This window comes from Dromiciops gliroides, chromosome 4 (genome assembly GCF_019393635.1).
Source record: "Dromiciops gliroides isolate mDroGli1 chromosome 4, mDroGli1.pri, whole genome shotgun sequence".
Classification (NCBI taxonomy): Eukaryota; Metazoa; Chordata; class Mammalia; order Microbiotheria; family Microbiotheriidae; genus Dromiciops; species Dromiciops gliroides.
Window position 1 is genome coordinate 307,431,579 of NC_057864.1, and position 14,555 is coordinate 307,446,133.

The 14,555-nt window shown below is 35.4% G+C and overlaps 1 protein-coding gene across 4 annotated transcripts in view; it reads left to right on the forward strand.

The window, feature by feature from the left end:
- LOC122752998 (cytochrome b5 reductase 4) overlaps positions 1–14,555 on the forward strand; it is a 102,108-nt gene that overhangs the window by 41,975 nt on the left and 45,578 nt on the right. For all 4 annotated transcript variants that reach the window (XR_006356235.1, XM_044000062.1, XM_044000061.1 and 1 more), the window contains 4 exons: positions 5,294–5,351; positions 7,861–7,954; positions 9,985–10,017; positions 11,965–12,087. Coding sequence is in view for 3 of the 4 variants with exons in the window: in XM_044000062.1 (XP_043855997.1) it covers positions 5,294–5,351; positions 7,861–7,954; positions 9,985–10,017; positions 11,965–12,087 (308 nt within the window). In the remaining variant the exon portion in view is untranslated. The remainder of the gene's footprint in view (positions 1–5,293; positions 5,352–7,860; positions 7,955–9,984; positions 10,018–11,964; positions 12,088–14,555) is intronic.

Below are 14,555 nucleotides of genomic sequence, written 5' to 3' on the forward strand. Positions count from 1 at the left end.
CCCACACAGGGAATAGTGATCCTGTTTCAAAGGGAAATGCACGAGCCGATTCTGCAGCCAAGCTTGCTGCATTAGAAGCTCCTGAACATGTATTTAACCTTTCACCTTCTGAGGATATTCCTTCCAACCTAACCTATGACGATTCTGAAGTAGAAAAGTGGAAAAAGAAATTTAAGGCGAAACAGATCAATGGCATCTGGGTGTCTCCGGAAGGTAAGCCATTTCTTCCCCGGAAATTCTACCACCAGGTATGCCTCTCTGTTCACAGAAAAGGCCATTTTGGTACACAAGGCATTGTAGACTCTATTAAGAGAACCTGGATAGCACCAGGTGTGACTAATACAGCATCTCGAATCTGCTCGGGCTGCTCCACATGTCAGTCTTATAATCAGTATGCTTTTAAGGTCAAAGCTTATGGAGGGCGTCCTCTAGCATATACACCTTTTGAGCACTTACAAATTGATTATATTACTATGCCAAAAGCAGGACATTATAAATTTTGCCTTGTTATAGTTGATCAGCTCACTCGGTGGGTGGAGGCCTTTCCCAGCCCCCGAGCCACAGCTGCCTTTGTTGCCAAAATTCTTCTTAAAGAGATAGTACCTCGTTTTGGCCCACCAGCCCGCATCGATTCTGACAAAGGCACACATTTCACTGATTCGATTTTATCCCAAATCTACTCTTTCTTGGGAGTGACTCCAAAATTCCACACGCCCTACCATCCACAAAGTTCAGGCCAAGTCGAACGTATGAATAAAGAGCTTAAGAGTATGATTGGCAAATTATGTACTGAAACCCATTTGAAATGGCCTGATGTTCTACCATTGGCATTATTCTATCTACGAAGTAGACCAAGAGGAGAACTTCATATATCTCCTTATGAAATGCTTTTTGGTCACCCTCCTATCCAAGCTAAAACTTTTTCCCCAGTTTATACATCACTGGTGGGAGGTGATACTTCTGTTGCTTCCTATATACAGGAATTACAGACCAGGCTACGTGAACTCCATGAGGCAGGAGCTGTGGTCCAGGCAGGACCATTAGACTTTTCATTGCATAACTTCAACCCAGGAGATAAAATATATGTAAAGAATTTTCAGAGAACCAGTGGAACTCAACCTGCCTGGGAAGGACCTTTTCAGGTATTATTGACAACTCCTACCGCCATTAAAATTGGTGAAAAAGACTCATGGATTCATTGCTCTCATATAAAGCCTGCACCATTCATAGGTGAAGAGATTTCAGATAGACCTGAGGTAGACGCTAAAGAGGTAAAAACCCTAACGATAGCAACTGTTAAAGAGCAAAGAAAGTTCAGAGGAAACAGGAAGTTCCCATTTAAGAATCCCACTGATCAGTTAAATGCTTTGGGACTCAGTCTTCGTAAAGTATCAGGAGACGGAAATTGCCTTTTTAGGGCTTTAGCAGACCAGCTAGAAGGTCACTGTAGAAATCATCTCAGACACAGACAAGAAGCTGCTTCTTATATGATTAATCATAGACAAGAGTTTGAGTCTTTTATAGTAAATGACTCCCCTTTTGAAGAATATGTTGATGAATTAAAGAAATTTGGAAAGTGGGGAGGAAATGATACAATTGTAGCATTTGCTAAGCAGCATCAGCTGAATGTTGTGGTTCATCAATTAAATCAGCCTTTATTGAAAATCAGTGGCACAGACAAAACTGATGCTACAGAACTCCACATTTTCTACCATAAAGAACATTATGACAGCATTAGAAAGATCAATGACAATTCAGAAACCCCTGCCACTTTGGCATGCAGAGAATTGGGGAACCAGTTAAAACAATGTGGCATACCCCAAACTCTAGCAGCTTAAATACCTTATAATTTAACAAGCATTTCCTTCTACAGGCAAAAGCACTGAAGTACATGGCCTAGTTTTCTGGCCTACCTCAACTATTTTTTTTTTTTTTTATTTTATTAATTTTTGGGTTTTTTTGTTTTTGTTTTGACTTTTGAAAGGCACTGAAAAGACCTGGAATTGACTGCACCTTTAAGTTCTTTAAGAGCACAAAAGGGTGCTTAGCGAATCTTTTGCTTTTTATTTTTTATTTTTGGTTTTGCTTTGGTTTTTTTTTTTTTACTTTTGTTTCTTTTGCTTTTCTTTAAAACTAAATTTTGTAAACTAAGTGATTATTCAAAGACATTTTAAGTATATGCTGTGGGTGAGGCTATCGGGCCTCAGAAGCTACCAGAATTCTTCTTTTTTTTTATTTACTCTTTCTTTTTGAGAGAACCATGAGTTCTAATGAGTTTTGTTTTGTTTATTTATTTTTCTCCTTTCTCTTGTATGTTGTTCTGTTTAACTAAAAAGTACCAGAAATTGCTTGATACCTCACTGAAAACATTGAATATTGAATCTTGCTAATTGAAGTCTTATTTCTTTTTGATGAATTAATCACCACTTTAAGTATCTGCTACTGTTATACCAGAGAATTCATGTATAAGATGATGTGGTCTACTTGCTAAAAGAAGATTATGTAATAATGTCTAAAAGAAGATTATGTAACAATGTCTAATATAATCAGCTATTTACATTCGTTTATTATTTATATGTCATTATACTCTGGGTATGGTTTGGAATTATTGTATATATCACTAATATATTCTCAGTTATGCAGCATAGCACACATTTTTACCATCATATTGTCTTTGGTGAAATTAATGAGATTTCAGAAATATGGAAACTTATCATTTCAGAGACTAACTTGCTGTGAACTCTGACGCAGGCCCTGGAGAGAATATATGTGCAACAAAAGGAGAGACAGGTATACGTAAGTCCATGGTTTGCTTATGATGGTGACTATGTAGAGCACAATTACTAGGCACAGTCCAGTATTCATCCTCTCTCCCTCCTAATTTAACCTAATTTAACTGAACTTATTTATCTTTTTATCTCACTCAGTTGAATTCACCTGTGGCCTAGCACAATCACTGGCTGTCTCAGAACCATGAGATATGGTATGATAACCTTTCCATAACATTTTCAGGTGTCATGAACACATACTAAATTTGGCTTTGATCCAGACACATGGTGGTAAAAAGTGTTACACATTGCATAACTACCTCAACCCTCTATTACAAGTCTAACCATATAAAGGAGGGAATGTAATGGAATTTATTAATTTGATCATTGACAATGCTATGCTAAGGTTTTAAAAATACAGCAATTCAAACAGTTAAAGAAGATAATCCAGCTTTCCAGACCAGAGTCCAGAATCCAGTTTTCCAGACCAGAATCCAGTTTCCTCCTGATGACATCTTACCACTTCAAGAAGACAAGAGAACTCAGAGACTTTATATGAACTGTTTTGCTTTATTAGCTTTTACTATCTCCTTTCTGTTATATACTATCTGTAACATGTACTCTCTGCAGAGGCTCTCCCTTTGCAAGACTAATGTCAAAGCGTCGGTTCATGAGGAAAAAAAAAAAATCGCCCCTCTGGACAAAACTTTCCTCTCTTCCTTTTCTGTATTGTTGTTCGCATATTATTAGTCAGCAAAAGTTATTATATTCTTTTTACTGTTCCATCAAGGAAACATTCCGTTTCTTGAGGAAGCAAAGGGGGGAAATGTGGTAAAATATGAAAGTTTTTAACAGTCGGTTAGGATAAGTGAAAGACGCCAGTTTTTCAAGGACCACCCTTTTGGGGAGGAGATGAACAGTCTGCCTGCTGCGCATGTCAGACTGCCTGCCGGGTACAGTCCGCCTGCTGCGCATGTCAGACTGCCTGCCAGGTACAGTGCGCCTGCTGCGCATGTCAGACTGCCTGCCGGGTTTTTTTGACTTCCGGGGTGGAGAGAACGGGAGTAGCCTTTTTTTTTTTTGCCGGCTTGGCGGGACTCCGGGCGGCGCGGCACAGACGGTCTGACTCACTCCAAAGGTGGCCTAAATCGGTTTGGTGAGTTTTTATAAGGAATATAGACAGCCTAGATTTAAGACGATTTGTACTGTATTTCTGTTTTCCTATCCTTCTAATCAACAACACCTTATATACAATAAAGGCTCTATCTAGAAAACCAGAAGCTTCTTCCATTTACTAGTCTGGGAGATGAATTAAGGGAAGGGTTAAGTAGGGGAGATTTATGATCTAATATCCAATTTTAAATCTCACAAGTCCCTTAATGTAGTACCCTTAATTTATATGCAGCTCTAGTGACGGACTATAAGGACTCTATACCTTCATTGTAGCACAAAGAGCATTTGCTTTGTGGAAAGATTTTCTTAACACAAAAATGTCTTTTCACTTATTTATAGCCATGTGGCTGTATTTTGGATAGTTGAAAATGATGGAAAACTGGGCTACCAGATAAGTAGTTTCTCTTTTTTAGTAGTACTTTTTTTGTGTGTTTACTTCTTTCATAGGAGATGGCAACAAATCATTTAAACATTTAAGAAAAACCATAATTCATACATAAAAATACTGCCAGAAATTTTAAGATTTAAGGTAGCTGTTTCTTCGCTTGACTACGAGTGAATAGCATTCAGCTTCTATTCTGATCCCTCTCTCCTTTCTTCTTCCTTTCTCTCTCACTATACATATACATTCTGTATATACTCTCTCAATATATATGTACACACACACACACACACACACACACACACACACACATTCCTGCTCCATATGTTCCATTTTATAGTAATCCCCATTCTTTTTTTTGTTTGTTTTTTGTCTGTACTACTTAGAGTACCATAAATATACGGGTGTTAAGTAGAGTAGCTGCCCATTTCAAACAGTTAAGTGTTTTTTTTTTTTTAAAGTAAGCATTTCTTAGGATCAGAAAAAAAAATTTCACAACTTTAGCATTAACTTGATGTTTAGTCAGTCATTTTCTCTGGCACTTAGTATTTTACTTATCATGGGATGATTATGAGTTCAAATTATCCCTTACCAAATTTTTTGTTCATGAGCATTTGTTAATTATCATTATTGAGATGTTAGTAGGTTCCACTTTCTATGAAAGTATCAAAAATTTCTAATAGAGCCCCCACACAGAAGTAGACCATTCAGATTTTGCAAATTTGTTCAGTGAAAATAGATAAGTGCTTATCTAGTTAGCAACCTTGGCCTAAGACCTTATTTAAAAAGTATAATTTAAAGTGTAATAAAGCGAAGAGGCAGTTTTTTGTGTAGAGTATAATTTTTAAAAGATATATATTTCCCTGAAAACTGAAAATATGATGACATTTAATGATTCTAGTTTGTCCTTGTGGGCAGGATTGTTTGAATCAAGAGATCTAAACATTTTTTTCTTCACAATTTTTTGCAGCTATGATTGGTTCCAAACAGAATCCTTAGTCACCGTTGTCATATATACCAAACAGAAGGTAAATGTTTCTTTGAAATCAAAGAAAAATCTAAAAACTAGACTAAAAGGTATTTTGTATTTTTCCCCTTTTAGATTTCATTTTTACAACAAAACAAAACCCTATTACCATAGTGTGCAGAACAAATGAGAATATCTGTTAGTTAAAGCTGTCTTTAAAGTAGACGTCCCGATCACAAATTGGGCTTGTGAGAAGGGGAAACCAGGGCCTCAGAGGAATGCTATTTCCTTGATTCTCAACAATTCTTTTGCCATTGGAGGCTCATATAATCTCTTAAACTACAAATTGAGTATCAGTACATTTCTATGTCCTCCATTCTCTAGCCAGCAACCTTCTGGGGAGTTATGCATCTTAAAATATAAGTACAGATAGCTGAAGTAATAAAGATCTGGTGCTCCTGCTATAATCACAGAGGAGTCAGCCATCCTAGCCATTCATAACTTCATGTTACGACCATGTGCTAGCTTATGCTGGAGACTTAGTTCTTTTTCCATTTTATAGAAGATTGATCTTTTACAAAAATAATTTTGTCTTGTCCTGTACAAGACTTGCCTGCTGTCATCTGGCAGAGTCGAGGAGACATGGCCTACTGCAACTCTGCCTCTTAATGCTAGCTGAAGCATGGATGGAAGGGACCTGCAGATTTGCTGCTGCTGTCACCTCTTGCTCTTGATAGCTTTAGGTGTATTAATTGAAAGTATATGTGGTGCAGTGGATAGAGCACTGGCCCTGGATTCAGAAGGACCTGAGTTCAAATCCGGCCTCAGACACTTGACACTTACTAGCTATGTGACCCTGGGCAGGTCACTTAACCCCAATTGCCTTACCAAAAAAAAAAAGTATATGTCTCTTATTTTATTGATGTGGGAATTTAATTCACTGATGGAGACATAGCTCATTTTTACATAGTAGATAATTCTTGTTTGCCTAAGGCTCTGAAAATTTAAGTGATTTGCCTAAAGACACAGTCAGGGTTGAATCTTGAATATATATTTTTCTGACTCCCATATCCAACATCATCCACTATGCCATGTTTCCATTCTAGGTTAATGGGATATTAGTTGCAATATATATGTTGTGGGGTAGAATGGGAAGGGAAAAATTCTTAGATGGATCGTATGGTTCAGATGATATATAATCAAATTGTCTTGTATACAATGTATAAAAACTAGGAACTTCTAAAAACATTTTGTGGATGAGATATTTTGAAAACTTTATAAGCCTAGGTTAAATGATATATGACTGGCTTAAGTTTATGGAAAATTAAATGTCTGTGTACTTTTGCTAGCTTAATAAATCAGTGGTCATCAGTTTAGTGACAAGATAACAGTACAGGTCAAAGTATTTCCTAATGGTCCTTTTAAAATGGTTTATATTCCTTTGAACTAAGCAAAACCCTTTGGAGATTTTAATTAAATTGTCTCTTATTTTTCCTACTTGTTTTTTGTAGTTGATGGTACTAGAAGTACCAGTGAAAGAAAAGTTTCATTAACTCATAAAGAAGAAGGCAAAAAGTTCAGGATTTAGTAGAACAAAATGCAATTTTGGAAACTGGTCTTGCAAACAATATTTGTGATAGATTGGATGGCATCCTGGTGAACTAGAAGAGATTAAAAGTCCTAAAGTAGATTTTCCTTTATGCTTTATTTTTGAGTCTTTAGAAATTAGTATGCTGTCACTTTTACTTAGCATGTGCTCTAAATAGTTTGAATGATTTATTTATATTGGGTCAGTAATCTTATATTCTTCAGTTCTTCCAAAGATGTTGAATTTCATTAGTTATGGGTACTCCTTCCACTAACTCAGATCACAAATTATGCCTTGACAGATGGTTCCACAAGGTACTGCCCTTTCATGCCAACTTCAGCCCCTTCCCCACCATCTTCTGGTGGCGAACCTCTTTGAAATTGGCAAGACTAGTCCTAGTCCTCCGCTTGAAACCTTTCCAGCTTTACTGAGCACCTAAAGCTGCCTTCAGATCATGTGGACATGGGAGTATCTCAGAGGGACTTTAATGGAAGAGTGTTCTCTCTAATGAACCTTATTTGAGAAAAAAAAAATGACTAGAATTAGAATTGAATTGACGGGGCAGCTAGGTGGCGCAGTGGATAAAGCATCGGCCTTGGATTCAGGAGTACCTGAGTTCAAATCCAGCCTCAGACACTTGACACTTACTAGCTGTGTGACCCTGGGCAAGTCACTTAACCCCCATTGCCCCGCAAAAAAAAAAAAAACCAAAAGCAAAAAAAAACCCAAAAAAACAAAAACAAACCAAAAAAAAGAATTGAATTGAAAGGACTTTAAAGGTGATCTGGTTGGAACTCTCCTTAATTTGAGGAACTAAGACCTAGAGGGACCAAGTATCTAATCTGGTTTGGCAGAGCCAGGACCAGAATGCAGGTCTCTTGCCTTTCAGTGCAGTTTTTTGCAGTCCTACCCTTAGTGGAAAAGAGGATTTTTTAAAAGTTCAAATCATATCCCCTTTTAAAATTTTTGTTTTCTGTCTAAGGATGTGGATTCAGAGTCTGTAATAGTTGACTATCAAGATGGTTCCTTTAGAGCAGAAGTTGTTATAAAGGATCATTCATATCTTCTACATACTGGTAAGTACATTCTTATGGATGAAACAATATTGTTAGCTCAGTCTTTGCACAACAGCTCTGTAAAATACACAGCGCAAGTATTGTGGCTCCATTTTATGAATGGGAACAGTTCAGTCGAATGAGCTCATGGTTCCACCGATAGCACATATCAGAGCTCGGGCCCATCTCAGATTCTTAAGGCTTTTTTTTTTCTTCTTACCACAACAAACTGACTCTTGAAGTTTGTTTTAAATATGATAATTAATTTGGTTTTAAATTAAATTTCTGAATAGAAACCTGACACAGCAGGACTTTTCATTAAAAGAATTCTTATAGTTATGCAGAAATAAAATGGAACTTGATTAAAATTAAGGTCTATAAAATTAAATTAAGTATCTATAGTAAAAGCTAATTATGGCCTTTGGTTATTCATCATTCTGGACTTTTCTGTAATTTCAATATCTTAATTTTTTCTCTTTTTCATTCTCCCCACGTACCCTTTAGGGTCAATAAAGTTAGCATTGTAGCTTTCCATATTGAAGAAATTAAGTAGAATCCAGATCAGTAATATTTACTTGTTCAGCATTAATGAAATCAGTTTTTAAAAAAATTTTACAGTCCTCAGAAAAATATTGTCTGTCATATGTTCCAACTGAACTTACTTCCTCCAGATCCTGATATTTCATTGTTCTGTCTCTTCTGCTCCCTTACCAGATATGAGGGAGACAGAAACCAGCTAGTATACAAGATGAGTTTTTTCCTTCTTCCCACAGATTTCTTCTTTGAAAACTGTTTCTAGTGCTTCTGGCTTTAATTTCTCACTATTTTTTCATGTGAACATGAAAGTATAGTAATTTGTGAGAGCAGACAAGTAACATACACTTAATTAGAAGCTAGCAGTAAAATACATACACACATACACTTGCATGCACATGCACACACAAAATGCTTATAGAAAAATGCCCTTATTACTTCAGTTTCTTAGAGAAGTTTTAGTAATGGTACATTTAGCATCTACTTTTAGTTACAGAATATTGCATTTTACTTTTGCAGAACATGGCCGAAGCTCTAAGATGTCTCTGCTGACTTAGCATCATGCTGACTACACCTTACTCTGTTAAAGAAGTGTCTTCAGCCTGGCACTTGGTCTGAGTTAATCTTTTTTTTTTTTTTTTTCATACCCATAGGGTTAAAAGGAACAGTTCAGGCTGTCTTGAACTTAAATTTCTCATCCAAAAAATGCATCTGATCTAGTTTTCTTTCTTTCTCTCTGTTTTTTCCAGTGTTAACGTAAAGCTTGATGGACTGTGTATTTCAGAAGGAAGTTTGCTTATCTTTTGAACCCAGTTATATTGTCAGAATATGTCAGTCACTAGCATTGAAGTGGTTTTCTTTGTGAAATTAACTTTTGCCAATATCCTTTATGGATGATATATGTTCTCGCTAATTTGGATAGCTGAACAATTCACCTACCATCAATACAAAAAAGGGTAATAAAAATTTGTTGTTATTGAAGTTGAATCAAAAGTTCTAAAATTTTGAAAAAGTGAAGTCTCAATTGTCCATGCTAGTGAAGTGGACTTGATTTTAGATTATTGAAAAGAGATTGAAATTGTTTTTGCTTGGAAATGTATATCGGACAGCAGATTTACACATACTTATAGGCATTCAGTCCTCTGTTTTGGGGCCTGATTTGTTCTTCACCCATTCCATGGTGTGCAACTTACCTGGACAGTACTGGGGAGGCAGTTTGGGATTGTTCACTTGTAGAAGATTGAGAGTTGGCTCTTTAATTTGTGGGAAATAGTAAATGAAAATATTAACTTTTTTGACATATAGAAGAAAAGTGTTTTAAAATGATTTTGCTCTCCATAAACAGAAATCACATCTTTTGGCCTCACAAAGTAATTGATCATTTAAGATAATTGGAGCATATTATATTGCTAGAACTTAAAGATGAAGATGACCTCTTCTGGTATTTATAGATTCAGTGACTTAAAAGAAAGTTTGGTTTATGGAAGTGAAAACTAAATCAGATATTTCTGTTGTAGAGTTGAGCCATGAAATTCAAGAAGACATTACTGGTAAGTTTATAAAATGAAATATTTTCCTTTATTCAATAGCTTAATCAATGTTAAATTTTTTACGTAAGTACTAAATATATATCTTTATTATAAACTGTTTAAATCATCAGATCATGAGAAATTCAGATTCAAGAGCTACATTATTCTTTTCCTCACCTGCTTCCATTTCTGTTTCTCTAGTTTTTCTCTCCCTTTTTCCTTTCCTTCTTCATTCTCTTATATCTCTCTCCCTCATCTGTTTCACATCTTTTTTTTTTCCATCCTTGTGCTTTTCTGTTAACCTTTTCTTCTCACTTCCTTCTTTCCATTCTCTTTCCCTTCTCTTCCTTGGGGCTTCTATCATTTTTATTAGAGCAAATACATGTATATGCATTTATATATTTAATGCTAATAATGGTGAATTTAGAGCATGTCGAATCAGGAATATTCAGATTTTATTACATTTTTGCTGTGTATCCTTGCCCAATGTGGGCTCACCATATTATATTTATAAAACCTATAGTAATTCTGTAACTATAGCAAAATATTTTGTTGTAATAAGTAGAATATATGTGCCAAAAAGTGCTTAACATTAAAAAAATGGTTTTTGAAAAGTATTTTCAAGGAAATTTTCATTAGCTTTCAGACTCATTTAGTTCAGTTATATTTACCAACAAACCCACTTCTTTCTGTTTTCCCCACATAAACTAGGTTTTACATTTGCCTTCAATTTTCCCATATGTTCCCATATGTTGTGTAAACCCCAGAGATATTAAAAAGGAAATAAAATTAAATTTATTTTAGAACCATCAAATGCTCACTGGCTTATTAAGTTTAGGCCTAATTTTTTTTAGCTTTGTTAATTAATTGGCATGACTAAGCATGTTGACCAACCTTGCAGTAGCATGGGCCTTGAGCAATTAGATTGAAATAAGTTAATATGAATATAAAGCAAATTAGCCTGGTTCTAAAAAGAGCCTGCATAAAGAATTATACTCCATTCACTATGCTGAGAAACCAGCTTCACTTGCTAGTTTGCTAGATTACCTAGAAAAATACCTTCCCTCATGATAGATTTACTGACATTCAACCAGAGTATGTCCAGAAACCATAGGTTCACCTTTCAAAAGAGCATATGTGAATTGGAAACTTTTATAGAAATAACTTTTAATTAATTTATATTGGCTATTCTGCCTGTGATTTAAGACATAATGCTTCAGAAACAAATTTGGGGTAGAGGTTGGGGGGTGATGGGACAAGATGAGAGATGGGGGTGACTTAAAGCCCATTCTAGACAACCTGCAACTTTGTTTTGATGCTGGTTGTTGGTTAGGAAATGTATTGGGTATGAAAGGAAAGTGAAGTAGGACTTGAGGATCAAACTCCATCTCAGTTTTGTGAGAAAGCCACAAAAGGAAGTATAGGAATGAACCCCTGAGATCATTAGAGAAATAGATAAAACTGTTGATCATAACTTTATATCCACAGTCCCTTTCACCCCAGATGTATGATTCAATGATTAAGCTAAAACTTATCCAGTTCTTATTAACAAAAGAAGCCTTTTCTTTTGAACCCAGCAAAATGGAGATGTTTCTCCTGGGCATCAGAAAATTGAGGAGGTTCCTGGGACAGCATTTGTTTTGGATATGCTTGGAACTTGGATAGAGGAGTTTTAGGGCCTCACAAGTAAAGAATTGACACTGATAGGGTAAAGATCTGGGAACCTAGCAAGAAAATTTGGTTCCTTTGGGAGACAGTCTTAGAAGCAAGAGTCAAAAGGAATTTTGTTGAAAATATAACCAACACAAATTAGTTTATATTTGTTCTCATTTTTACCATGACATATATCATGTCTATGACATTAATGAGTTTGGAACAGATGAGTTCATTTTTTTTAAAGAGCTGACTTTTGGTAGGCTAATATAAACTATAATCCCAGTTTTGAATACTAATGGAATTTGTTTTTAGTGCGTGTTGCAGAAAAAACGGGTAAAGTAGAGATTGTTCTGAAGAAAAAAGATAATGTCTCTTGGACCTATCTTGGACATCCCCTGGAGAATCATAATTCATTTACTGCATACAGAGAAACAGGTATCATATTGTGTTTTGAATTCTATACTGACAAAACTGATATTTATGTCAGTAGCAAAATATATGCAGAACAGAGCACTGCTGGGATAGTGCTGAAATTTCTGAAGGTTTATCTGAGTACTCAAAGTATCCTTGAACCAATGTTGAGTGAATGAAGATACCAAAAACTGCCTCTTTAGCAAACCTTGTTTCTTATAGTGGCTTTGCCTGTTCCTCAGCTTCCAGTAGTAAGCAGGGGGAAATGATGGGTCTGGTCATTAGACTACTTTCTCTAGTGCCCAGGTACTACTTTCTACTCTAGTTGTACAGAAACAAAATTTTTATTTATTCCCTGTATGCAACATTCCATATTTTGCTTCCATGTTTTACACAGATTTTTTTTTCTATTTCTGGAATTCTCTACATCCTCATCCTCCATTTCTTACAATCTTTAGCTTAGTTTTCTAGGCTTGGCTCAAATGACATCTCCTACATGTGACTTTTTTGTGTTCCCTCAATTAGTAGCCTTTCTTTCCAAATTATTTTCTATTTTCTTATTTGTGTACGTGCTTCCCCAAGTAAATTGAAACCTACTTGAAGGTAGTTGGAATTCTTTTCATTTTTGTCTCTATACCTACAGTACCTAGCACTTAGTAGTTACTTAGTATGCTTATTGAACTAATTTGAATTAAATTGAAGGGGAGGAATCTGCAGTATGTGACTTAAAGCCTTGTTTTGCACATAATTTGATGGGAATGAATCTCCTGGCTCATGTAACTTTGTTACTTAATGAGTTTTGTAAAAATAGTTTTTCCAAACTTTGCTAATAAAAGTTTTTGGTAAATAAAATGTTCTGCATGCAAAAAATGTGAGAATTTAATGGGAAAATGAAGTTACCTAACATCAGTAGGAGCCCACTTAGCTATAGATAAATTGTGTAACAAATAATTAAGCTTTATTATATTTTTATAGAAGAGCTACATAACTTTTTTTTTTTTAGTGAGGCAATTGGGGTTAAGTGACTTGCCCAGGCTCACACAGCTAGTAAGTGTTAAGTGTCTGAGGCCGGATTTGAACTCAGGTACTCTTGACTCCAGGGCCGGTGCTCTATCCACTGCGCCACCTAGCTGCCCTACATAACTTTTTAAAAAGGAATATTCTATTTGTTTCAAATTTAAGGGGAAAAGGTCAAGCAGTAATATTTATTTAGTATTTAATAAGTATGAATGATATGGCGTGCCCTCCATGAGCTTATTCTAATGCCAGGTAAACCATATATATGCATAAAATTAAATGGACATTGATTAACAAATATATTTTAATATGATACAAACAGTGGTTGAGCACTAAGTGAACATATAGATAATCACTGGAGACTTGTTAAAAATGAAATTTTAGCAGTGACTTAAAATAGTTGAGGAGTGAGGTTTGGCAGAGAGGAATATAAGGATGTTATAACTAGAAAGAATAATAAAAACAAAGGTATGGAAGAAAGAGCATAAAAGATTATGTATAAGCAAGCACAAACATCTAAGTTAGAAATAAGTTAATAGTTTGAGATTTGGGGAAGTTCAGGGAACAGCAATTGAGATGAATTTCAAGGGTGAACAATAGAGATTTAGAGAATCTTTTAGTAGAAGAGAAAGAGAAAAGACTCTTAAGTTATCTTACACCATATTCCATGATAAATTCAAAATCATTCTGAGCAGATACCATAAACATTTTAGAAAAGAAGCAGATTAAATTCATTTCACACCTGTGGGTATGAGATAATAATTTTTATTTATTTATTTATTTGTTTGCTTATTTATTGGGGGGTGGGGGGCTTGATGGTGGTTAAGTGACTTGCCCAGAGTAAGTGTCAAGTGTTTGAGGCCGAATTTGAACTCAGGTCTTCCTGAATCCAGGGCTTGTACTTTATCCACTGTGCCACCTAGCTGACCCCTGAGGAGATGAATTCTTAACTTGATAAAGAGTAATTTCAAAAGATAAAATAGATAATTTGGATTACATGAAATTGAAAAGCTTTTTACACAAAATTAATGCATAGAGGATAAAAAGGGAAGCAGCAGACTGGTGAAAAAAATCTATCATATTCCTTGGATATGGATTTGGTATCTAAGTTCTTAGACAACTGACAGAAATGTATAAAATCAGAAGTCATTCCCCAAAGGATATGAATAAATGTTTCTCAAAAGAGAAATTTCAAACTCTTGATCATATGAAAGAATGATACAAATCACTAATAATAAAAGAAATACAAATCAAAACAACCCTGAGGTTTATCTTATACCCAGCAAATTGACTGATGACAACAGGTAGAAATTGTTTTGGAGGGGGTGTGGAAAGACACTATGGGGAGTAAGAGTTTAAGAGAAGGTTCTTGGCAAATTTACAATAGAGTATTTCAGTGATTAACATTTGTGAAGGTTCCATGACAAAAAACTGGTTTCTTTTTCATTGCTAAATGGTAAGTCTGGGCTCAGTAA